The 27,675-nt window shown below is 37.7% G+C and overlaps 1 protein-coding gene across 2 annotated transcripts; it reads right to left on the bottom strand.

The window, feature by feature from the left end:
* On the bottom strand, positions 1-27,675 carry TMEM41B (transmembrane protein 41B). Of its 2 annotated transcripts, XM_032357957.1 has the most exons (8): positions 27,504-27,675; positions 27,260-27,385; positions 14,523-14,640; positions 12,101-12,229; positions 6,981-7,074; positions 6,222-6,326; positions 4,077-4,215; positions 1-1,913 (listed from the first exon to the last, which is right to left on the bottom strand). In XM_032357957.1, the coding sequence occupies exons 2-8, from the start codon at positions 27,378-27,380 to the stop codon at positions 1,744-1,746; spliced, it is 876 nt and encodes a 291-aa protein (XP_032213848.1). In that variant the 5' UTR covers positions 27,381-27,385; positions 27,504-27,675; the 3' UTR covers positions 1-1,743. The 2 variants fall into 2 exon arrangements, with proteins under 2 accessions (XP_032213848.1, XP_032213847.1); XM_032357956.1 differs by having other exon boundaries at positions 27,260-27,675.

Genomic DNA, 27,675 nt, shown 5'->3' on the forward strand with positions numbered 1-27,675 from the left:
TAGGTTTCTCCTGAGTCCAAGGTCTTACTTTTATTTTTAAAAGTCTGATAAAAATGTACTCAACTACATTTTACACAGTAATATTTAGCGAACTTTGTTCAAAAAGACTTATGTTTTAAGTTCATTTGTAAAAATAACAAAAGCTGTATCACTCAATCTCTGGTCAATAAGGAAGGAAGAAAAACCTTGCTAGAAATGACAATAAATAATTACACACAAAAGGCCAGGTGACATAAGAATAGTATATTAATTAATATATTTTCTTTGTATTTACAATAAATCCATTTGTTAATACTGTGATAGAAAAAATAATCAGTCCACATTATGTAGTAGAAACAAGCTTTGAGGATGACCATTCCTCTCACAATAAAAACATACAAGGATTTCTCCCACAGCTAAAGTACTTTTCAATGTGACAGTCTTGGGTGAAGGTGAAACTGACAGAGTACTTTACCTTATAGATCAGCTATGTCCTAGAATCAAGACTTCAAGGGTATTACCATTAAGCAGCAAAAAGCTGTTTAGTTTTTCTAGGACCATTTAAATATAATAGTTACCATGTGAGAATTTAATTTTACTTTGAGTTATAAAAAGTAAAAACACTAAGTTGGGTAATTACATTAATCAAAAGCAGTCCCCAACCAAAAAACCCATCAATAAAAATGAAACAAGGCATTCTTGTAAGTGTATCATGCATAAAAAGGATAATTACATAATATATACTTTAATGACCAGACTAATAAATAAATGAGGTAAATTTTTCAGTTATTGAAATAAACTGTATTTAACCACGTTAAGTGTTATGCTGCCACTGCTTCAGTTTCAAAATATAAAGTAATATAATTAATCTATCACCTAAAAACTGCATACTTTGAATGTTTACTTTGATCCCCTCTGAGACAGTAAAGGGAATTGTGTAACAAAATATTATCCAAATATAAATTATCAACACCAATATAATACAATTATCATGTAATCACCATTTTCATATGCACAGTGGAAATACTGTGAAAGCTAGAAAAAAGGTGAAAATAGACTGGCCAGAATTTTAAATTTCAGACTAACCCATGATAATCTAGAACAGGAAAAACAAAATAAATTTAGAAAACAGATATAACTTGATATCCTTTCCAAATTCAATAATCTACCAACATGCAGCTTCTAAACATATCTATTACCTCAAAGTTAAAAAAAGAAAATGTAAATCTCTTTTTGAGCTTTAGTTTTCAAGTTTATGCTCTTAACAAAGACTAACATTAGCAAGAACTATAATACTACTTTTTAAAAATGTAGAATCTATGTTTTTTTATTTTGTGTTTGCTTTCCCTATTTTAGTTATTATTAAGGGAGTAAGAGGGAAAAATACTAAATTATCCAGTCAAGGGTAAGTATGTGGAGCCAGTTCATGAAATATATTAAGTTGAATTAGTTGGATCAAGAATTTCCTACTGTGCTGCTACTAATTATCTATAGCTACCCTGAAGTAGTGATTTAGAAGGTGTCTATCATAACTATTGACAGTACTTTTCATGGTACATCAATTTCTATTTTTACTTTCTTCCCTCCCTTGCCACTTACATGCATTACTTTAACTGTGTGATCAGAAATTATATTTTACAAACTCATTTCAAATTACTTAACAGGTGATTTTAACACATAAACCTGCCAATCCTGAGATGATGATGATGATGACGATGATGACAATGATGATGATGATAGGAAAACTAAAACCCAGATAATTTCTCACTCAAATTTCTGCTTTAGTTTCTTTTGGAAGATGGCTGGCAGAATGGATAGAAAAGCCAAAATCATTAGAACGAATACTGAGTTCCAGGAAACAGCCTCCCCGGCTGTCGTAAGCTGGTAAAGTGTTGTTCCAGCTTTAATTGCGACAAAAGAGGGAGGTGCAACACCTAAAATAAAAAATAAAAACATAAGCAGTAATTTTTAAAAATAAGATTTTGTAATATACTTTACATTCACAAAATTATTCATAACTTATAACAGCACTAACATTATTCTAACACTTTGTTATGTAATATTTTAAATGGATTCAAATAAATCCATATTCAAATTTTTAAAAATTAAAATTTTCTCTGTATAAAATTTCTTATAAGAATATACTGATCTCCATTTTGGAAAAATGTAACTTAATTTAAAGCCCCTCACATTTATTTCCATATAAAGAACTAAATCTTTCATAAATACCTCTGAAGGATAATGAACTTAAAAACTCAAGAAAAATTTCTGTAAAATAATTGACCACATTTATCAATAGCTTTAAAAAAGAGAATGTACTGGGCGCCTGGGTGGCTCAGTGGGTTGAGCCGCTGCCTTCGGCTCAGGTCATGATCTCAGAGTCCTGGGATCGAGTCCCGCATCGGGCTCTCTGCTCAGCGGAGAGCCTGCTTCCCTCTCTCTCTCCCTGCCTGCCTCTCTGTCTACTTGTGATCTCTCTGTCAAATAAATAAATAAAATATTAAAAAAAAAAAAAAAAAAAAAAGAGAATGTACTTTGATTCAGCAATTTCAGCTTTAGGAAATACTAATGTAGGGGTGGTGCCTGGGTGGTTCAGTCGTTAAGCATCTGGCTTCAGCTCAGGTCATGATCCCAGGGTCCTGGGATGGAGTCCCGCATCAGGGTCTCTGCTTGGTGGGAGGAAGCCTCCTTATCCCTCTCCCACTCCCACTGCCCCCTGCTTGTGTTCCTTCTCTCACTGTTTCTCTCTCTGTCAAATAAATAAATAAATAAAATATGGGGGGGGAATACTAATTTATATAAGCAAAGATCTAGTCTCAAGGATTTTCATCAATGCATTATAAGTAACAAAAAAACTGGAAATAATCTAGATGTTCAAAAATAAGATTGAGTGGATTTGTCATTCATTCTTGACAGAACATACTTAAAAATGAAGTGGTAGAAGATACTCAAAATATGAGTAAGAGCAGTTTATACAACAGCATAGGTGGAACAATGTTTTATTAAAAACCAGAACAGGGGCGCCTGGGTGGCTCAGTGGGTTGAAACCTCTGCCTTCGGCTCAGGTCATGATCCCAGGGTCCTGAGATCGAGCCCCGCATCGGGCTCTCTGCTCAGCAGGAACCCTGCTTCCTCCTCTCTCTGACCACCTCTCTGCCTACTTGTGATCTCTGTCTGTCAAATAAATAAAATCTTAAAAAAACAAAACAAAACAAAACAAAAAAACCAACAGAACAAAATGGAAAAATAATTTCAGACCAAGTTGAAGTTAACTAAATCTCTAGGCATTCCACATGTAAAATAAGAAGATAGGGATAAATTCTCTATTCTGATTCCATGAACGTAACATTGTTTTACAAAATCCAAAATTATCCCTGCTAAGATTTTCAAGTTTGTCATGAGTTTTTTTAAAGCAGCAACAAAAAATTGATTATTCTTTTCAAGATCTGTAAATACTAACTTAAACTTCAACACACAGTACAAGAGAAATCTGTTCATTTCATTGGTATCTAAACAATTCAAATTAAATTTGAAAGAAAAGCAGAATACTCTTACTAAAGAACCATCAGAACTCACAAAATGTACAAATGAATTTTTATGTCCACTAATTAATTCCAAAATTAAGTGCCAGCTCCTTGAAAGCAGGAACATTTTATTAATACTGCTTGCCTCATACTTCTGGTGATGCCCATAGTAAATACTTACGTCAATAAAAAAGAAAAATATATCAACTTTCTACTGAACATTAAAGTTCAATATTTCAATATGTGATTAAAAGACAAGGGAGTAAATTATTCAAAAAGGGCACCTTGATTTTCTTTTCTCTCCACCAAGGAGAGAACAGAGTTAGTTAAAGTTCTGCTCAAACCTGTGTGATTATAAAAATATCCAATAGAAATTGCTCTTCTTTAAAAGAAGTAAAACAGAAATACTTAAACACAATTCAACAAACATTTCTATTTATGTATGACAGGCTCTGTGCCCAAGAGTTATATATGGTGCTGGCATGTGTGCAAAGAATCCGAAACCTAGCCCAGCCAGACACTGTTAGGTACATACACAACGAGTTCTAAGACACTGTGAACCAGAAGCCTTACCTAGAAAAGTGCCAATAAAAAAAACTTTCAGTGGCACATTTATCACAGGGGATGTAATATTAATAAACCAATTAGGCAGAAATGGTGTTATTCTCAAAAATATAATGTAGTTAATGAGATGTTCTCTATGACGTTCAACCTGTCGTAAGAAAGAAATCAGTTAGGATCAAGATAAGGCCAATACTGAAAATAAGCTGCTTAATATAAAATATTTATTTTGAATTCTCATTCCCCGATACTTCAGAATCTATCTAATAGAACTGATCAAAAAAGGAGCTTGAAAATGACAATGAACTACTTAACACATGCTCTTTACCAGAGCTAAATGAGACTTTTTTTTTTAATTGTACTTATAGCTTAATGTTATACTACTAAAGACGGTTCTGTATCAGCCTAGCTAATACGGCTCAACAATGACACTTTACACCTCAAAAAGCAAAATTGGGGACACCTGGGTGGCTCAGTTGGTTAAGCGGCTGCCTTCAGCTCAGGTCATGATCCCGGCGTCCTGGGATCGAGTCCCACATCGGGCTCCTTGCTTGGCAGGGAGCCTGTTTCTCCCTCTGCCTCTGCCTGCCACTCTGTCTGCCCGTGCTCACTCACTCTCTCTCCCTCTCTCTCTGACAAATAAATAAATAAAATCTTTAAAAAAAAAAAAAGGCAAAATTGAACTTAAAACTATATACAAGATGTACATCAGGTGACTAATATTTTAATGCATTTAACTTCCTACAATGTAAAGGGCTAGTACAGCAGCATGTCACTAAACCTAGCCTCCAATTTAATCTTTATTTTTCTGTTATTTTGATATATATTACATGAGTGATTCATTCATTAGATAAATGAGATTGCATAAGCATATGGAGATATTTAGCCAGTTAAATAAAAGCACTGATTCGTTTATACTTCTAGATCTTGCTTTACAAATAATGATGGTGATTTGCAGCAAAATGCTTACTTTGTCATTTCGTAGTCTGTAAAGCAAAAGGGTAAGGCAGAATGATTTCTACAATTCCACTGGGATTTAACAGGTTGTTTCTTCTAATTCTTTATAAAAATAAGATTTTCTTAGCAACACTGTATTAGACCTTACTGTGTAGTGCTGCTATTACTATTATTATTATTTTTTAAAGATTTTATTTATTTATTTGACAGACAGAGATCACAAGTAGGCAGAGAGGCAGGCAGAGAGAGAGAGAGGGAAGCAGGCTCCCTGCGGAGCAGGGAGCCCGATGCGGGGCTCGATCCCAGGACCCTGAGATCATGACCCGAGCCGAAGACAGCGGCCCAAACCACTGAGCCACCCAGGTGCCCCATAGTGCTGCTATTATTTATCATCACTTGTCTTTGTAGAGATACTGCCTAAGAGAACAGTCATTTCTACTGATGAAATGCATTCAAGGAGTTGGCTGATGAAAGTTTTTCAGTGACCCACTACAGTGGTCTGCATCACCCAAAACAGGTGAGGTACCCAAAACTGTGAATGCCTTCACACGTTGACTTCTCTGCTCTGACTGACCTTACTAGGAATGAAGAACTAAAACTCCTGTTACAGGGAAACCCGGGTGGCTCAGTCATTAAGTGTCTGCTTCGGCTCGGGTCATGATCCCAGGGTCTTGGGATCGAGCCCTGCATCAGGCTCCTTGATCAGCAGGAAGCCTGCTTCTACCTCTCCCACTCCCCCTGCTTGTGTTCCTCTCTCGCTGGGTCTGTATCAAATAAAACTACAGTTACAGGGGCGCCTGGGTGGCTCAGTGGGTTAAGCCTCTGCCTTCGGCTCAGGTCATGATCTCAGGGTCCTGGGATCGAGCCCCGCATCAGGTTCTCGGTTCAGCAAGGAGCCTGCTTCCCCCTCTCTTTCTGCCTGCCTCCTCTCTGCTTACTTGTGATTTCTCTGTCAAATAAATAAATAAAATCTTTAAAAAAAAAAAAAACAAAATAAAACTATTGTTAGAGCACAGAAACTTCATATTTGAAAGGATTAACATTCATTATTTGCCCACCACTTTAATTTACTTAGGTGGAAAGATCATTTTTATTAAAGCCCAGGGTCTGGCTTAATTCTTAGAGAGACCATACACTGATACAATGACCTCTTAATTAGCCAAAGAATTACATTAAATAGCTTAAAAAATACATGCTTACCTGCTGTGACCATTTTACTGCTTTCTCTGTTAGGTATTTGTATACAACTGGCCTCCCAACTAAATAGGAGAGCATATAGCAGAATGAGGCACCGAGTCCCGAACACTAGGAAATAACAAGAAGCCATAAGCATTATGTACCTTTCCATCTTAGTCATATAGATATACTCACTTAAGGAAAAGTTCAACTAGTATGCTTTTTTCGGGGTTAGGGGAGGATACTCTGCATGACTCCTCTCTGTGCAGAGAACAAGAACCCATTTGATCTAGTCCTTTCTCAGTCCAAACCAGGACTAAAATGAGACCAGCTGAAACTAACTGGCACTTGTGATTAAACTTAGTGACTATATCCAAATAGTTAAGGACAGCATCTAGCCTAAGAATAAGACTTAAAGAGCCAATTCTTTTTTCAGTTGCTGTGCTTGAAAATACTACCCCCTCGCCCCGCCGTCCTGGACTTAACTCACTGTGCGCACCAACACTCTTGGACTGTTTGAGTTACAAAACACAGTAAGAAGGAAAGGCTAAAACAGAGCCTATGCAATTAAGTCTGTGATGTCCCTGTTCCAGGAAAAAAACAAACTATAACACCTGCTTATGGGAAGACTTAAAAGATATTACTTTAACATTAATCACCTCTTAAAACTAATGAGTTTATGCTTACATAGACTGGTGGGACTAGACGCCATCCTTCTCCCTCATCATTCTATCAAAAGCTATTTTTTTTCCCTAGTCTCCCAAATTCATTTTATATACTTACCAAACAAACAAGAAATAAGGCTAGCGGAAAAGGATAAAGAAACCCTGAGAGTATACTGAGAAATATAGAGCCCGGGATAGCGAATGTTTGCAAGCTGTTAACTTTTAAGTTAAGGACTAAAACATAATAAAATGGAATTTTTAAAAGACAAATCAAACATCTTAGGATAAAGTATCACTACAGAAGTTATATTTTAAGATTATATCCATATTTCAGTATTAGTAAAGCAAAATTATATCTAGAAGTTTAAAAAACCTACAATTCAGTTATAATACCTTTAACTCTAAACTGGCCACTTGCTAGCATTATCATAAATACAATGCTAATAAGAGTGTGTTATTAAAAGAAAAACCAGGACAAATATCCAACATGTACCAGATAAAGAACTTTGGCAAAAGAAAAGAACTTTGAACTTTTGAAAGAACCCTTTGGCAAAAGAAAAGAACAAAAGAAAAAAAAAAAAAAAGAACAAAGAAGGCCTTCGGTATGTTTCTCTAATGCACTGCATATACTCCTAAAATGTGTACAGGAAATAGGATTTCTGTGGAAATCTGGGTACATAGAGGGTATAATAATTACTTGTTTTTAACTTAACTTATAAACATTTACTTCAATTCACTACTCATTTAAAAAAGGACAGGGAGGACCCCTGGGTGGCTCAGTTGGTTAAGCAGCTGCCTTCGGCTCAGGTCATGATCCCAGCGTCCTGGGATCGGGTCCCACATCGGGCTCCTTGCTCGTCAGGGAGCCTGCTTCTCCCTCTGCCTCTGCCTGCCATTCTGTCTGCCTGTGCTCGCTCGCTCTCTCTCTCTGATAAATAAATAAAATCTTTAAAAATAAATAAAATAAATAAAATAAATAAATAAAAAAGGATAGGGATTAGAAAATATAGTAAAAATCACAAACCATATTTTAAAAACAGAATTATGCTTTTTTACTACTTCCCTCTTGTTCCCAGTTTTAGTGTGGAGGCACCCCCCCACCCCCTGACCCCTTTTTAAAAATTCCTAACATGATTTACTTATAAGTCGGTCAGAATTGAGTGGATTCCCTCAACATCTACCTTTAAAATGTCTATCTTCAAGCGCACCTGGGTGGCTCAGTCGGTTAAGCATCTGCCTTTCACTCAGGTCAAGGTCTCAGGGTCTTGGGATCAAGCCCTATGTAGGGCTCTCTGCTCAGCGGGGAGTCTGCTTCTCCCTCGGGGCGCACACTATCTCAAAATTTCTATCTTCCCTCATTCTCTCACTCTTCTTTTCCTCTAGTTCCCACTTTATTCATGTTTTCATCTCACTCTCCTCTTCTTCCTGGCTTCTTTCATCTTCAGCTTCTTGCTCTTCCACAGGATGCTTCCTGTGGAAAACCGCTCAGATGCCTATGAACTCAAGAAAACCTAGGCTTTCCTTGACTGGGATATTCTCCCCACCTACTGCGTCTCATCTTTACTTCCCCATAGAAGATTCCTTCCTTGTCCCCTTGCAACCTGACTTATCCATCTACCACTCTACTGACACTTCCTCCTGGCCAAAAATAATGATTTTGGGGGCACCTGGGTGGCTCAGTGGGTTGAGCCTCTGCCTTCAGCTCAGGTCATGATCCCAGGGTCTTGGGATTGAGCCCCACATCGGGCTCTCTGCTCAGTGGGGAGCCTGCTTCCCCCTCTCTCTCTGCCTCCCTCTCTGCCTACTTGTGATCTCTGTCAAATAAATAAATAAAATCTTTAAAAAAATGACTTTTTTCCTATTTCTTTTTTCATTCTGACTTAATTGGTTTTAAAATTATGTAAAATATTTACCTGGTTCTAAAGTCAAATCTACACAATGAAGTACATCTAGAGGTTTCACCTCCATCCCTGTATCACATTCGCTCCCCATAGGTAAACACTGTTGTTGGCTTTTTTTTTTTTTTAAGATCTTATTTGTTTATTTAACAGAGATCACAAGTAGACAGAGAGGCAGGCAGAGAGAGAGAGAGAGGGAAGCAGGCTCCCTGCTGAGCAGAGAGCCCGATGCAGGACTTGATCCCAGGACCCTGAGATCATACCTGAGCCGAAGGCAGTGGCTTAACCCACTGAGCCACCCAGGTGCCTGTTGCTGGTTTTTAAAGATATCCTTTCTTTTCAAAAAAAGCTAACAAAATATCTGCATCTGTATGTGTGTACTCACATAGATAAAACACAGCATACTGACTTACTATTTTGCCCCTTGCTCTTTTCATTTAACAAGATAGCCTGGAAGTAACACAGTAACAGCATAGAGAGACATTTCTCATTCTTTTAATAGAGTCCACTCCAGTGTTTACATTTACTATGGCTTATTCAACCAGTCCCCTATGGACTAACACTGGGTATGGATATTTAAATATTTAATTGATATTTGAATATTTAAAATTCTGCATTACCTAAATCATCTAAAGTAAATATTACCTTCCTTTCCCAACCTATTCTCTTTTTCTCAAAAAGCCAAAGAAAGGTAACCAGCAAGAACAAAACTGGCATAATACTGATAACTGCTGAAACTAGGTGATGGGTCCGTAGGAGTTCATTATATGATTTTCTCTACTTTTGTGTATATTTCAAATTTTCCATAATAAAATAAACTTTTTAAGTTACTCAAAGATTTTAGTCTTAGGGAAATAAACAAAAAGGGATGATGGCGACACTTTTAACGTCATCCACATCTCAAGAGTACCCAATTCCGACTGAATATTCTAAATTCCTTAGTCCTCTACAGACTGAGTGCAATATCTAGCCTATCTTACTAGCTTATTTCTCTATCCTCCCTTTTTCATACCCTAAACTCCAACTAAACTGGATGGCCGATCATTTCTTACAAATGCCCTGGGCTTGCAAACTCTGCTCTAGACTTGCTCCAACTAGAATGAGACTGTGCCACACCTCTAACCATGATTCCTCGTTGCTCCAGTAGTTGTTCTACTTTTGAACGCCCAAAACACTAGATTTGTAAACAGCATATAATTAATAACCCAAAAGCTGAGAGGCAAAATAGGGCAAAACAAGATGACTTTCCAAAGTAAACAGAAATTATAGGTCTTGTTCCCAAAAACCTTTTAAAAGTCAAATGAAAAAAATGAACCAAGTTTTTATCTTACCCAGGAAAAATATTTTAATTTATGGTTAAAGTGTACAAAGGCAAAATAATCCTTAAGTCTAACACTATGATTTTCCCAGATAGGCTCTAAAATAGAATTAGTAGGTAAAGGCAGCAGTTATGGGTTTCTTAAAACAGTTTATTACTATTAAATTACTTTACAAATAGCTGACAAATAACTTGTTGAAAGATAAGTGCATAACAGTAATTCTCTAAATTTTCCCTTTGATTTTTTTCTCAGAGTAAATAAATAATGACAAAGTTCCTACATACAGCACACTACCTAAATAAAAATGTATTCTCACTAGATGGATAAAAGTCATGTTTATATCATCATCAGATTTTGTAAATGTACCTGTAACAAACTGCTTATGCTAGGAATAACTGGTGCAGTGCACTTAAGTATACAGCCAAATTTGTTAAATATATAGCGTTTATATATAAATATATAATAAATATATTTGTTAAATATATATACTGAATTTTAGGAGAAAAAGTTTACATTGACAAGTCCAATAACCAAAAATTCAGGAAATAAAAGATTCCAAACAGAAATAGTTTGAAAGGAAAAAAAAGTTTGAGAGAATTAACAAAGTAACTAATTTAAATTTTATTTATTTATTTTTAAAGATTTTATTTATTTATTTGACAGACAGAGATCACAAGTAGGCAGACAGGCAGGCAGAGAGAGAGGAGGAAGCAGGCACCCTGCTGAGCAGAGAGCCCAATGCAGGGCTCCATCCCAGGACCCTGGGATCATGACCTGAGCCGAAGGCAGAGGCTTTAACCTGCTGAGCCACCCAGGCACCCCACTAATTCAAATTTTAAAAATAAATGCTGGTTGGGAGGATGCCTGGGTAGCTCAGTTAAGCCTCTGACTCCAGCCCAGGCCATGATCTCGGAGTCATGAGATCAAGCCCTGCACCTAGCTCTGCGCTCAGCCGGTTGTCTGCTTAAGACTCCACCCATCTCCTTCTGCCTGCCTCCCCTACCCCCACGCCCCTCCCCGCTCCATCATGAGCATTGGATAATGATTACCTTTCCAAAATCAAGAGATAATGTCTTTTTTTTTTTTTTTAAGATTTCATTTATTTATTTGGCACAGAGAGAGCAAGGAAGCACAAGCAGGGGGGAGTGGCAGAGGGAGTGGGAGAAGCAAGCTCCCTGCTGAGCAGGGAACCTGACATGGAGTTCAACACCAGAACCCTAAGATCATGACTTGAGCTGAAGGCAGTACTTAACCGACTGAGCCACCCAGGCACCCCAATAATGTCTTTCATTAATGGAGAAGATCTGAAAATAGGTTGGATTAAAATAAAAAATACAAAAAATCAGATTGACATTAAAGTCCGTAAATTAGAAGATTATTGACCAGTAGCATAAGCCATTTGAAAATATGTAGGAAGAATAAAGATATTTTCCTGACTAGTTAATACATGTTTCTATAAAATGAAATACATACCAGTCATTATTTTAAAAATTCATATTCTTTGAATTGACTAATTAACCTCTTAAGATCTTTTTACAAAGAAACCATTAAATGGAAGGGAAAAATCATGAACAAAAAGATTTCTAACTGGACAAGTAGAAAAATAAAAAATTAAATACAAATTATATCTTCAAACCTAAGGGAATATTTTTAAAAATTATGCTGTAGTGGTTATTAATTCAACATAACTAAACTAAATTATAATAATCAATTAACTAATATAATCATAAATTAAATAGATAAATAAAATAATTATCTTGAATAATACAGAGGAAAGAAAGATGTTTATGATAAGTGAAATAAGCAGAAAACAAAAGAACTGGCAATAAATATTCAGAAATAGTAACTGAGTTGTGATAGTTTTAAAGTGAGAATTTTTTCCATTTTAACTTTTCTATATTTTATTAAATTATACTGAATTAACAATTTTTAAAAGAAAAAAGTTATGCATAACTAAACAGAACTTTTAAAACTTCTTTCTTGAATAAAACTAGAAAACTTTTTTTCAGTAAAAAGGATACAAAATATATGTAGCAAAATAAGCTACAAGTACTTGTACATAAAAGGTGTCCTTATATTTGGATAAAACTTTTCCTAGAGCCTTGGCATCATCCATATCTCTGGGAACCTTCATATTCACTCTTTCTTCTCTAAAGAAATAAAATTAAAGTGAAAAATTTTAAAGCAGAAAGTTTGCCAAGATAATTTTATCAAAGTTCAAAACATGAAATTTTATCCAAAATGATTTGATACCTTGTAAAATAGTAACCATAAATTTGTAAGTTTTAAGTTCAAAAGCCTATAAATTATTTGTTTTTCATGCTTTATTATGATTTCATGAGACCTGTAATCTATATATGAAAGTAAGGATGATCCAAACTCAATTAGGTTAAAAGCATTTACTCCAACACTGGTACAAATTTTGAATTAATTAGTGAACTACTGATATTAGCATATTTAAAACATATTCAGCATCATTTTGGGTAATCCTCATGATAAACAAAGGTCAATAATTAATTACAACTAAAATTAAGTAAAATTTTTGGTGAAATTACAGTTCACATCTTTTCTGGAATATCCCAGCCCAAAGTTCAGATAAAAACGGAAACATTTTTCTTTTTCTATTCATTTTACTTTCTATTTGGTGCCTTATTTGGAACTGAATGATTTCTTGATTATAAAAGCCTCAAATAATTACCTTTGTGTTTAATGCATATTGTGCCCATTTGTTTACATGATACAATTTAACTGATCTTGCATAACAATGACAGGCTGCTGCTTAAATTCTATAAAAATAGCAGGTAAGCTGTGTTTTCTCATTTATAAATTTAAAAACTTTAAAAACTCATTATAGGGGTGTGCGCATGCATCAGTATCCGCATGCACACACACAGAAATAAGCAGAACATAACAGATTTATGATAGCATACTTATATACAAGTCTTGTTATCATTCTTACAGCAGACTGAGAGCGAAGACAACCTCAATCTATACTCTATATTCTTGCCCTCTTCAGTCAGTTCTTTACTTCCTCTCCTTGATCAAAATCAGAAAGGATCTAAAATTCAATCATGCTAATGTTAACCATCAATAGGAATGTTAGCCTCCCAAAGGCACTTATACTGATGTAAGAAATCAAAGTACTAAAATAAAGATAAGTTTAACTATAAAATTTCAAGCATAAGGAATTGTTAATGAAAGGAATGTAGGGCAAAACAGGAACTTCTGAACACCTTGAAATATTTCATAGTCATCCATTACTACACCAGTCTGACCCTGGCTGAAAGTCTAACTACATTTTAATAGTCCTTTATGTAATCTATGATTATACAAGTAATATATGATTATATATTACTGTTTAAACAGCCCTGGGGTGGGGGATGACAAAAAAAACACACAGAGCCCTGGGGTATTTTGCCTTCTTAAAGTGTGTTTCAGGTCCATAATCTCTTCCCTAAAATTCAAAAACCTCTAAAAACCAAAAGTTCTTCATACCTTGTCAGCAAAAGTTGACCCACACTTACGTAATTATTCATATAGTCTTTTATGATGCCCTTTTCTGTGCAAAAATATTAATGTATTTGATTATGGGATGCTGCCCCAGATCCCGCTGGAGATACTACGTAATATACAGTATGTATTCCATGTAGTCTTCCCCAAATGGAAAAATTCTAAATTCTGAAACACATTTCACCTCCAAGGTTTTGGCTAAGAAATTTTGGACGTATACTAGATAAGGTATACAAGGTTTACACAAAGTCCATTTCACTGTGAAAACTACCTTTTCAGATCATATCATTTTCATAAAATGCAGAAAAGAAAAAGAGCGAGGAGAGAGAGATGTGGTGGGATTGGAAACAGATGAATAGAAGCAGACAGAAATTGATCACAAGAAGGAAGGGAGAAGACATGGATGGACGGGTGAGGGAAGGGAGGAGGCAGAGAAGAAGAGCATCAATATTTTTCAAACTGCAGATCAGTATCTTTCATGGATTTTAAAATAAGTTTGCTTCCTCACTTATAGGCATTAAAAAATAAATCGAATAATTTAGAAAATATAAGAGAACGTGACCTGTTTCATGAAACTTTAAGTTAATTTTATATGTACAGATGTATGCAAGTGAGCAAGAGAAAATGGACAGGCACATGCATGCAGGATCGTGATATAAAAACATATTTCTTAATGTAGTTGTATTTTTTAAAAACATTTGAAAGCCATTAGAAAAATGAGACTAACTAGAGAAGCAGTGCTAGGAAACCCCCGCGCAGAAAAGCAAGAGGCAAATTTGGAAAGGAGTGTTTAAATAACAGTGTCAATATGGACTTGCTACAAACCATGAGAGTTGATATACAATCACCATGACATTCTGTTGCTTAAGATTAGTTTAACTTTTAATCCATCTATAAATGTCTAGCATTTTCAGTTTCTTTCTGTATACTTACTCACTAAGCTGAGGAAAATTTTTATATACCAGAAACATAACAAAAGCTGCAGATAAGAAAATGGACACCAATATAAGAAGTGACATTCTTGCTGACCCAGCTTCTGCACAGGCTTTTTCTGAAAGGGGGGAAAAAAAGAGGCTGTAATTAAGATAAATATTTTAAAAAGATAAGTATTCCAAATCAACAAATAATTTCCTTAAAGAATTTCCTCCCCCAAAAAACTGTTCACACTTTTGTCCAAAACACTGTTTTAACATAAAATTTTTACTACTATTGTATTTGACATTTATTAATCAGGCATACTACTTTTGGTGGGGGATATATCCATTTCAGAAGCATGAAAAACAGAACCACAGAATTTGTAGCCTTGATTTGTTGATAAGCCAAAAAGGAAAGGGGGCATCGCTCTAAATACTACCACTGACTTTCAAATTTATTTATCTATATTGGGAGCTGACAGCACAGACAAATGGCCTCTTAGGAAAAATGAAGTAATTTGGCAATTACTTCAACTGTCATAAGAACCCAGAGATTGACTAATACATCTGGTAAATGTTATAGTTCCTTTTTTACACTGAGGGCTTCAGAATATAGTTGAGTCTTGCATGTTTTCAGTGGCTCTCTGAGACCCAAAGAATGGCAGAATTTGTTTACATTTCCTCACAAGGTAATCTTAGCGTTATCTAAAATTATATGCAAAATAAAACTATGGAATGAGATCCAGGAGACAGCAAGCAGAAGAATGGGCAAGGCTGTTTCTACCAGGAAATGGTCAATAGTGGGGAGGTTAAGGTACCTTAGTAGTGCTTACTGGGAAAAGGCAGAAGTGGGTGGGGGCTCAAGTTTTACTGCCTACGTTTGCCATTATCCCATGTATATACAGATAACACTCAGATTTAAAAAAAATATATGTATGCTATGATAAGGATTATTTTTAGTTCTCTGAGAACTAAATGGATGGATCTACAATGCCCATTCCCTAACTACTGTCTATGTAACTTTTATACACACTTTTATAAAAGTATCCTAATCAAATGCCTGCACTCTATTCATTAATTTCACAAATATGCATAGTAGAACATAGTAGAACACCCTCTTTCTCTAGGAAACTTTCCCGTGTTCCCCCTCCCTCCAAAGAGACTAATCTCACTGGCCCTATTACAGTGTGATTCCAACCCTCTACCCGCCCAAACACAGAAGGCTAAGTTGCCCAAGATTGGACACCTGAGTCAAGTAGAAACACTTCATTAATGGCTGATGAAAAGCTGGACTAAAACAAAGAGATGCTCTTGTCAAGAGATGCTAGGTTTTTGTTTTCGTTTTTGTTATTAAGATTTTATTTATTCATTTGAGAGAGATACAGCGACAGAGACAGGGAGAGAGAGAGAGAGCATGAACAGGGAGAGTAGCAGAGGGAGAGGGAGAAGCAGACTCCCCACTGAGCTGGGAGCCTGACATGGGGCTTGATCACAGGACCTGGAGATCATGACCAGAAGGCCGATGCTTAATTATCTGAGCCATAAGGTGTCCCAAGAGGTGGTAGGTCTTGAGGCTGAAAGGTAAAGCAGTAAAAGCCATAGGTAACAACTGTGGCAAGCCAAAAACATGTACCAGAAAATAAAAGAGAGGAGACTGAAACATAAATCCAGAGAAACTGACTGATTTCTAACTTTCTCACTCTCCTTGAAGCCTGGCTATATTTCATTTCTTGTTCATAAATGCCAGTGAGGTTGTCTCTTCTATTCTTTTTCCTATATTCTCCTTTTTATTGGTGCTGACTTAAACTTATTTCTGCTCCTTTCAACCAAAAAGCCTTAATTAATTAAAAAATAAACTTCATATTATTCCCTATCTCATTATGGCAGCTTTATATATTTTACAACTGAATTAGTAAGATTTTGCTCAATTCTATGTTGAACATGGAGCAACAGAAACCATCTAGCTCAGTGCTACCCAAGACGTACTGCATGGGCCGCATGAATCAGCATCACCAGAAAGTTTGCTGGAAATGCAGATTCTCAGGTCAACATCCCAGAATTACTAAACCAGAATCTGTATTTTAACAAGATACCCAGGTGATCTGCATGTACATTAAAGCTTAAGAGGAAACAATATGGTAACCATGTACATTAAAGCTTAAGAAGAAACAACATGGTTAAGTACTTATCATAAGTGAGTAAACAGAAGCCCTAAGGAGGTTGTACTATTAAAAAAAAACTAAATCCTTAAAAATTTTTAAAAATTAAAAAAAAAAATCAGGGGCACCTGGGTGGCTCAGTGGGTTAAAGCCTCTGCCTTCGGCTCAAGTCATGATCCCAGGGTCCTGGGTTGGAGCCCTACATCGGGCTCTCTGCTCAGCGGGGAGCCTGCTTCCCGCCCCCTGTCTCTGCCTGCTCCTCTGCCTAGTTGTGTCTCTCTGTCAAGTAAATAAATAAAATATAAATAAATAAATAAATCATAAGCAACCAAATAGCGTAAAGTATATCTCTAAAGCCTTTTAATAGCCATTTATAATCAACTCATAATTTCTGTGGAAATACAAGTTGCTTAGGTTAGTGCTTTGATATACTAGATATAAATTATTCTTAGCAGGTCATTAAAGCAGATTTCCTAAAAGACAATACTAGGTTTATCAAGTTCTAGTATTTTGTGAACACTAAAGACAAAAAATTTTACTTTTCCAATTTTCTGTAATCTAAACATTAATTTACTTTGTTATCATCTGACTCTAAAAAAGGGACTTAACTTCAAAAACCAAGTCACAAATAGAAACTTACTTTTTCATTTCATACTTCTAAAATTTACTGCGGGAAGGAATAGGATCATAAAATAATATAAAATATGCCTTCAATGCAGTAATAAACCAGGCATGCCTGCCACTGAATACTCCAGTTAATTAACCCACTAACGTATTTATATACATGCTTTTTTGCAGCACAGAAAATTAAACAGAGACTTTAAACATCCGAGGTGGGTCAAATGTGAAAAGGTTTCTCCAGAATCTTATAATAACAAATGCCTAATTGTTCATATCTTTGCCGTGGTTATGATATCTAACTCAATGCATGTCTTGAGAACTTAAGATATCATATCTATTCACCCTAAAAAGAAATGAGCAATCAGCCAAAAGTTACAAAAATATCAGTGTGCACTAAAACTAATTCAGCCAAAAATGTAGTTTTAAATAGAAAATCCACTGAAACACAAACTTCTCATAAGGCTAAAATGTTATTTTCCTACTTTATTAAATAAAGAAGTGATCTACTGGAAAGGAATTAGAGTAATATATAAACACTGAGGTTTGGGGCATAGTTTTCTATGTGCTAATAACAAAACAAAGACATATTAACATATATATAGTCTGTACAACTTTTTCAAAGGTCTGCTACTTCTTTTTTTTTTTTTTAAGATTTTATTTATTTATTTGACAGAGAGAGATCACAAGCAGGCAGAGAGGCAGGCAGAGAGAGAGGAGGATGCAGGCTCCCTGCCGAGCAGAGAGTCCGATGGGGGGCTGGATCCCATGACCCTGAGATCATGACCTGAGCCGCAGGCAGTGGCTTAACCCACTGAGCCACCCAGGCGCCCAGGTCTGCTACTTCTTAAGGGCGTGTTCCTTTTAAATCTACCTGGAATTACCTTGCTCAGCCTTCATTTTTCACTTACTTCCCTGCTTGAAGTCCAGAGTACAAAAAGGATTGATACAAATAGTTTAATATCCTGGGCATCTTTTAAATTCTTCAAAACCACTGCTTTTTTGTTTTTCATCCAGAAGATATTTGCAGACCCAGAATTACTCCTAAAAATAAACAGATCATTCCCCACCACCACCACCCCACCCCTTTCTTTGTACTTTTCTTTAGGATTTCTACTCTGCAAAGTACGCACTCAAATGCAGAGTTACTCAGAACTATCTGCTGAACATCTATTATGTACTAAATGTTCTGCTCAGCCTCTGCTTTTAAGAAGTAGATACCACCATTAGCTAATTTCCCAAAGAATGGCAGAAAGAGGTTTTGAGTATACAGAGAAGCAAGATTACTGGGCTAGAGTAATGGAGACAAGATTCCCAGAGCAGGGAGAAATTTGGTTGAAGACTGAAAGATGAGAAGAGCTTCCAGCCTTATAAACTATAACCTGTAGCTAAATACATTTTTAAAGATTTCAACAGATTATATCATTCTCTTAAATTAAAAATTAGGGGCGCCTGGCTGGCTCAGTTCATATAACGTGCAACTCTTGATCTCAGGGTTGTGAGTTTGAGACCCATACTGGGCATAGAGATTACTTAAAAATAAAGTCTTTGAAAAAAATTTAAAAAGTCATTTAGCGTGTTAGCTCTAAAATTAAACTATAATATTTTTCTTCCCATTATTAATTTACCAGTCCTAAGTAAGGGGTCACAGGGAAGAAAGGTGTCAGGGAACATTTAGCTGTACTACAGAACACCACCTGAGTGTTCCCTGAGTACACATTTCTCTGACTGCTGCTGGTTGTCTTACGGTTGACTGATGAAATATATAGACAACTGAATAAAATTAACTGCCACATTTAACCTGATATCAATTTTCTGCACTCTTTAAAATAAGGCAAACTTTTTCAAGCACTATGTTTAACAGTAACACAGAAAACAAGAATGTAAAAAACAAAGTGACATTCAAAATTGAAGCTCTCCTTTCTTTGACACTAACTGGTAACTAGGGGTTTGTTAGTTACTATGACTCAACAATTCTTCTTGAGTAGCATTCTATCAAGTCCAGAGACTAGCATGTAATTGATTTAGAGTTCTAAACAGATAAAAGTTGAAAATCTTGGGGCGCCTGTCTGGCTCAGTGGGTTAAAGTCTCTGCCTTCGGCTCAGGTCATGATTCCAGGATCCTGGGATCGAGCCCTACTCCGCAAGGAGCCAGATTCCTCCTCTCTCTCTGCCTGCCTCTCTGCCTGCTTGTGACCTCTGTCTGTCAAATACATTAAAAAAAAAATTTTTTTAAAAATTGAAAATCTTGCTTTAATGATAATTCTACATTGAAATGTATAGCATGCATAATTTATAATGCATCTCCTCTTGGTTGCATTAGATGTGTGTCATTTAGCATTTGAAGTTACCCACAATAGTACTTTATATATTCATTAACCTTCAAATCTTCCATCATAGTAATTCCCAATCTGAATTATCCCATTATCTGCTTTCCAACCTCCTCCAGGCCAAAGATACTGTTAGGAAGAGTCAAGATTATGTTCTCTTGGCCTCCAAGGCTACATGCTTTTCTATCTTCAATTACAGTTATCACAGGCAGACAATAATCTTTTCACAGCATTCTCTAAAAAGGCTATTTCAAGTCTCCTCAAGCCTTTAATTCTATCTTCGTCTTTTCTCAAACAATGACTCTGCTTCCACACTTCAGTAAGCTCCCCAATCTCTACCTCAAGATCTGTTCCCCAAATTATCTTCCCTTGCCCCTTATCTTTGCATTAAATGCTAACACATTTCCTTTCAGATTTTGCTCCAAGAACTGTCTCTTCCCCATTCACCCTGTATCTCCAATTCTTCCTCTTAAGAGCACCTTTTCTCTAACTCCTAATATGCATTTATCCTTTCTGAAAAATCATAACCTTAATGGCCCTATAATAGCTCCCTATTTCTTATGATTTTCATATAAAAACCTTTTGAAAAGCAAAATCTGGGGCGACTGGGTGGCTCAGTTAGTTAACCGTTCGCCTTCAGCTCAGATCATGATCCCAGGGTCCTGGGATCAAGTCCCAAATTGGGCTCCTCGCTGAGCGAGGAGATCATGGAGGAGTCCACTTCTCCCTCTGCCTGCCACTCTCCTGCTTATGCTCGCTCTCTCTGACAAATAAATAAAATCTCAAAAAAAAAAAAAAAAAAGCAGAGGTTGGGGGGGGTGCTTGGGTGGCTCAGTTGTTAAGCATCGGCCTTCGGCTCAGGTCATGATCCCAGGGTCCTGGGATAGAGCCCCACTTTGGGCTCTCTGCTCAGCAGGGAGCCTGCTTCTCCTCTCTCTCTGCCTCTCTGTCTCTCTGCCTACTTGTAATCTCTGTCTGTCAAATAAATAAATAAAATCTTTAAAAAAAATTAAAAATGGTAGCAGTATCATCAAGTATAAATTCAAACAACTAAGATAAATATAAAATACAAATAATTAACTATTAAGAACAGACACAGAGAGAAAGCATGTTTGTAGGTAGAAGAAATAAGACTACCAATTTTGTATAAAGGCTCATTCTCTAAGGCTTATGCCCTACAACTGTGCTGCCACTCAATCCACACACCCTCACTCTCATCTAACCACTTTCGCATGTGTCCCCCCCATTCACTAAAAAGACTGAGATCAAACTTATAGTAAACTTCATAATCCTAAAAGATCCATCATCCATTTAGATGATCCACCAGATCCACCAGCCTCAAAATTCTTAGACCTTCATTTTATTTTTAAGATTTTATTTATTTACTTATTTGACAGACAGAGATCACAAGTAGGCAGAGAAGCAGGCAGAGAGAGGAGGAAGCAGGCTTCCTGCTGTGCAGAGAGCCTGATGTGGGACTCGATCCCAGGATCCTGGGATTATGACCTGAGCGGAAGGCAGAGGCCTTAACCCACTGAGCCACCCAGGCGCCCCTGGACCTTCATTTCTATTCAACTTTAACCACCTACTTCCAATGATAAACTAAGTTCTCACATCCCAAGACTGCTCTACCTTGAACATTTTAAATCCCAATATGCCATTCTTCTATCACCTTTATTCTTTCCTGAGCTTACTCCCTCCATTTCCTCCCTTCCGTTGGGCCCTCACTTTTCTTCCTTCCATGCCCAGCCTCAATTTCACTGTGTATCTGAAACAGCACCTTTGACTGGAATCCTTCTTCACTAAGATGGTTGAGCACAAATAGAGAAAAATCATGAGTGATCCATCACAGCGAACTATGTCTTTGGGAAAACTGACTTGGCCTCCTTCCTACTCCCATTTTTTTAGGTGTCAAACATGAATCAGGTTGAGCTAATTGGATAATAGTGGGGGAAAACCTATTAACCTATTGGATAATAGGTTCAGGGACAAGCATTACTGAGACAATCTAATCAGAATGAATATCTAAACTTCTATTGGTAATGCTAGGAAAAAGATTCTCAAAGTTATGGGAGGATTTAGCTCACCTGGACCATCAAGAGAAATCAACCTTAAGGTAAAGCTGACATTAAACTGGGTTATGGACACTGGGGAGGACATGTGCTTTGGTGAATGCTGCGAAAATGTGTAAGCCTGATGATTCACAAACCTTACCCTAGGGCAAATAATACATTATATGTTAATTTTTTTAAAAAGCTGACATTAAAGATATGAAAGAAATCAGATCCTGATGATATCATTAGGCCACAGTTCCAGACTGAAGCCAGTGAATCCCACTGAATCTCTCAATTTTTTAGTTATATAAGTCAATCAACTTCTTTTCAGCAAGTTTCTTTCTTTTTTTCCTTTTTTTTTTTTAAGATTTTATTTATTTATTTTGACAGAGAGAGAGATCACAAGTAGGCAGAGAGGCAGGCAGAGAGAGGGGGAAGCAGTCTCCCCACTGAGCAAAGAGCCCGATGCGGGGCTTGATCCCAGGACCCTGAGACCATGAACTGGGCTGAAGGCAGAAGCTTTAACCCACTGAGCCACCCAGGTGCCCCTCAGCAAGAGTTTCAATTGTATTTTCTATTGATGACAAGCACAAGAAGCCTGATACATTCATATTTGGGTTGGGACTGGCATCAACAAATTATACTAATAGCTTGGCTAATGCCTAGTTGTCAATTTTAGTCTTAGTTCCCAGTTATCAGTAAGAGCTTCCTTCTTCCTCTAAGCTAGTACCTTGCCCATAGCAGATGCTCAAAGAAAAACCAAATGAGCAAGGCAGGATTTAAAACAGACATCTAAGAGGGGTTTGTTATCCAAGTTTGAACAATATTGTCTTCTAAAAGCAGTAAGATCAACTTTGAGACAATGTTTCTCAAACATTTTTGGCTGAATCACAATAAGCAACTTTATATCATGATTTGGTACACACAAAATCTACAAAATTAAAATATAAAATTCAAAGAACACTTATGCCTTACCACATGCAAAGTACTCTATCTTCTCTTCCATTTTTAAAAATGTCTCATCATTACCCATCAAATTGATTTCACACTGCTCACAAGGATGATGACCTCTATATACTGAAAATACACAGCCCTATGAGCTCTTTCCTTTTTTTAAGTTTATTTATTCTTTTTCAGTAATCTCTATACCCAAAGTAGGATTTGAACTCACGACCATCATCATCAAGATCATCAAGATCACCAAGAGTCGCAAGCTCTCCGAGCCAGCAAGGCATCCCAGAGTTTTCTTAAATCAAATTGGGAAACTTCTATGACTTGTTAGTAAATAGATCAGCCAGGACAAATAACACAGAAGAAAATAAATACCCTGGTCCAGGCACCCTTGCAGATAGATTAGATCATGAGCCTCTTAAGTACTTCTACCTCTTGTCTTGTTTCTTGTCCTTCCTCATCATTCAAGAATGAGACTTTCAGCGGCACCTGGGTGGCTCAGTGGGTTAAAGCCTCTGCCTTTGGCTCAGTCATGATCCCAGCGTCCTGGGATCCAGCCCCATGTTGGGCTCTCTGCTCAGCAGGGAGACTGCTTCCCTTCCTCTTTCTCTGCATGCCTCTCTGCCTATGTGTGATCTCTGTCTGTCAAATAAATAAATAAAATCTTAAAAAAAAAAAATAGACTTTCAGTGTCCTTGCTCAAGTTTTCACAGTCTGTAAGGCTAAGATGTAAGAATAGAGACCGCAGTCATGGTAAGGGACCTACTAAACATACCAAACACTGCATATAGCATGTAAAATATTTCAAACATACACACAATGACAACTATTTATCAAAGTTGGGTAGGTATGTCAGTTAAAAAAATACAAATTCATTTAAAGAGTCTTGGAATTTATAGGAACATTCTATTACTATGTATTTCTCAATCAAGAGTTACTACATTTTTAAAAATATTTTATTTATTTGTCAAAGAGAGAGCCTGCTCGGACAAGCAAGGGGAGCAGCAGGCAGGAAGAGAAGCAGGCCCTCCACTGCGCAAGATCCCAGAACCCTGGGATAATAACCTGAGCCAAAGGCAGATGTTTAACCAACTGAGCCACCCAGGCGTCCCTGGAGTTACTAAATTTTTATCTCTACTCCAAAACATGTAATTTTTCTGAATGCCAAACTAAATAACACCTGCAATTAACAAAAACTGTTTATCATAATCTGGAATATTGGTTGCTAAGTAGTTACTAATGGCATCACATCACAAGTAAGCAAACCCTATCACGTAAGGGATCTACAAAATCATTTGCCCAGAAAATGAATTCCTAACACTAATTAAAAAGAGACAGAGACAGGGCACCTGGGTGGTGCAGTGGGTTGAGCCGCTGCCTTCGGCTCAGGTCACGATCTCAGGGTCCTGGGATCGAGTCCCGCATCGGGCTTTCTGTTCAGCAGGGAGCCCGCTTCCTTCTCTCTCTGCCTGCCTCTCTGCCTACTTGTGATCTCTCTCTCTCTCTCTCTGTCAAATAAATAAATAAATAAATAAATAAAATCTTAAAAAAAAAAAAAAAGAGACAGAGACAGAAACAGAGAGGCAGAGAAGAAAAAGACAACACTGGGAATCACTAATTAACAACATGGATCAAAAAAGTTCCTCAGCGGGGCGCCTGGGTGGCTCAGTGGGTTAAGCCGCTGCCTTCGGCTCAGGTCATGATCTCAGGGTCCTGGGATCGAGTCCCACATCGGGCTCTCTGCTCAGCAGGGAGCCTGCTTCCCTCTCTCTCTCTCTGCCTGCCTCTCCATCTACTTGTGATTTCTCTCTGTCAAATAAATAAATAAAATCTTTAAAAAAAAAAAAAAAAAAAAAAAAAAAAAAAGTTCCTCAGCATAGCACTTAAATCCTCCTGTACCAACACCATTTTGATCATGGCCAATCTTATCTCCTACAAAAACAGAAATCCTCCACTCCCAACAAATTAATCTCTATACTGACACAAAGATTCACACTAACCTCCCAGCTTAATGTTTCCCCCAGAATCCCCTTACTATCTAACAGTCCAAAACCTACTGCTCCATGAAAGCATGCCTTCACATCTCCCTCTATCTTCCTATAGATTTGTAGTCCACAGAAGTGGTATGATAGGGGCGACTGGGTGGCTCAGTCCACTGAGCATCTGACTCTTGGTTTTAGTTCGGGTCATGGTCTCAGGTTGGTGGGATTGAGCCTCATGTGGGGCTCCATCCTCAGCAGTGAATCTGCTTGGGATTCTCTCCCTCTGCCCTCCACCCCGGCTCCCAGGCACTCTATTTCTTTCTCTCTCTCTCTCTCTCTCTCATAAATAATTTTCTTTAAAAAAAAAAAAAAATGGGAGCACCTGAGTGGCTCAATGAGTTAAGCATCTGCCTTCAGCTCAGGTCATGATTCCAGGGTCCTGGGATTAAGTCCCACATCTGGCTCCCTGCTCAGCGGGAAGCATGCTTCTCCCTCTCCCCCTGCCACTCTGTGTGCTTGTACTCCCCCTGTCCCTCTCTCTGTCAAATAAATAAATAAAATTCTTTAAAATATATATATTTTTTTTAATTAAAAAAAAAATGGCACAGTCGGTTAAGCATCAGACTCTGATCTCAGGTCATGCAATCAAGCCCCATGTCGGGCTCTCTTTATCTCCCTCTGCCCCATCCTGCCATGCTCCCTCTCTCTCTAAAATAAATAATCTTAAAAAAAAAAATTGTGCTGAATGTGTCATCTTAATGATAAAATAAGATAAACGATTATAAAAGCACTTCAGAAGTTTCAAGGTTTTATTTTCTAAATAGCTTTAGGTTAAAACAACAACAAAAATCAGAAATACACAACTGACTGCTACCACAAACCAAATAATAATCTTTAGGGATGCCGCATCTGGAAAATACTTTTCTGAAAACCCTTGGATTACTCTCCACAGCAGCATCTTCAAAACAATGTTCCTTTAATTTAGAGTGGATTTATACTTAGACAATTCATTTCTGAGTTTTTGAAGTTATGTGGCCCTATGTCTATAAGATGGAGAAATATCTAAATACATAAAGCTTAAAAAGTCAAATTACACTGGGGACATTTTAAATTATTTGAAAAGAAAATACCATTTTCTGCAGGATACTTTTTAAAAAATTTATTCTCTTTTAAACTTCAGCTGTATGTTAAACATATGATCTTCATATATATAAATATATATTTTTAAGTGTGCAATACTTTATTGTTGACTGTACTTATAATGTTGCCAGACAATCTTAAAAGACCCTCTCCTTACCCATCACTGGTAGTGGAACACATCACTGTAAGCTGAAAACAACTGAATGGACATTTGTTAGGATTTCTTCAAGTTTATGGGATTTTTAAAAAGCATTTAAGGGGCGCCTGGGTGGCTCGGTAGTTAGGCGTCTGCCTTTGGCTGGGTTTGTGATCCCAGATTCCTGGTATTGAGCCCCACATTGGACTCGCTCTTCAATGGGAAGCCTGCTTCTCCCTCTCCTACTCCCCCTGCTTATATTCTTTCTCTTGATGCCTCTCTCTCTGTCAATTAAATAAATTTTTTAAAAAAATAAAATATTGGGCGCCTGGGTGGCTCAGTGGGTTAAGCCTCTGCCTTCAGGCTCCGGTCATGATCTCCGGGTCCTAGGATCGAGCCCTGCATCGGGGCTCTCTGCTCAGCAGGGAGCCTGCTGCCCCCACCCCCTGCCTGCCTCTCTGCCTACTTGTGATCTCTGCCAAATAAATAAAATCTTAAAAATAAAATAAAATAAAATAAAATAAAATAAAAAGCATTTAAAAAGTTTAGTCATTTCAACTGTTGAAAAGCAATGAAAAACTCTATGCCAAGATGGAATAAAAGGATTTAGTTTCTAAGTATACTTTCTTTCAAAATAATATTTAAAGTCCTGAAAAAATGGCAGAATGGTGTAATGCAAAAAAGCTTAACAATGAGAGATCTCAGTTACAATAGTAATCGCTAATATTTATTTAGCTTCCACTTCACATAAGCCATTACAAACAAATGCTTTACATCAATTATTTTGTGTAATGCACATAGCAAGCTAAGCAGAGACTACTCTTACTATAATCATTGTCATCCTCACTGTAGAGTTTAGACACTGAGTTCTGAAAGATAAAAGTCCAAAGTCGTAAGTGGTAGAGCAGGGACTCACACCCAAGTGTTCCTGCCACCTGGAAGAGGCACCTGTATACAGTTAAAACCTTGCTCTTAACTACTTGACTAATCTGGCTTTGTGACTTTATGCAAGTTCCACATCTATTGTGGGCCTCAGTTTCTTCATCGGTAAAAATAAAGTGCTGAAGTTCCTTTCCGTTCTGTCTAGCTTCAATATTGTCAACCTTACATCCTGCCTGAGCTTCAAACAAGCCAGTGTCATTAGTTCTTTTATTGAATTCAACTACAACAGCATTTACGACGCACCTCCTAGGTGTCCGGCCTTGCGGTGAGCAGCGGCCCAAGCCCAGGCCCCCCACCCTCTCTGCTCCAGCGTCCCTGGGTGCCAGCAGGCCTCCTTCCCCTCGCAAATCCCCGGGGCCAACTGAGGTCCTTTCCACCCCAAATCACCCCCCGGCACACTCTCGCCTCTGGGCCAGCCCCAGCTCTGGTTCCGGTTTTACTCACCCTTCAGGTGGTCTCCGCCGCTCTGCGCCGTGAGACCCCGTGTCCCCGCTGACCTGTCCCCCACGGGGGTCGTGTGGAGTGCCGCCGTCTGCGATCGTTCAGAGACTCTGCCTTTCGCCATGGCTGCTGCAGGGAAGGTGGAGGAAGAGAGGTGATGCCGCCCCCCTTAACAACAACTCTGCCGCAGGCTCCTTACAACACCCAGGGGCTACGGCCACAGCCACTTCCGGGGCGACCACCTCACCTGAGCCGACCTCAGCCCCGCGAGCACAGTGACGCTCGGCTGAAACCTACAGCGCCCACTCGGACTAGGCTCCGCCCCGCACCATCCCCGAGCCTCGCGCGCTCACGCTCGCCCAGTAACCGCGAGACAAGTCAGGGTCCCCAGTCACTGCCCCGCCCCGCCTCGCGACTGC

Source organism: Mustela erminea, chromosome 9, assembly GCF_009829155.1.
Source record: "Mustela erminea isolate mMusErm1 chromosome 9, mMusErm1.Pri, whole genome shotgun sequence".
Classification (NCBI taxonomy): Eukaryota; Metazoa; Chordata; class Mammalia; order Carnivora; family Mustelidae; genus Mustela; species Mustela erminea.

Coding starts and splice junctions, on each gene's coding strand:
- TMEM41B (XM_032357957.1), bottom strand. CDS start 27,380: ATGGCGAAAGGCAGAGTCTCTGAACGATCGCAGACGGCGGCACTCCAC. Junction 6,327..6,980: donor CCTTATTTCTTGTTTGTTTG/GTAAGTATATAA, acceptor GTTATTTCCTAG/TGTTCGGGACTCGGTGCCTC. Junction 1,914..4,076: donor TTTTATTGGCACTTTTCTAG/GTAAGGCTTCTG, acceptor TTTTTATTTTAG/GTGTTGCACCTCCCTCTTTT.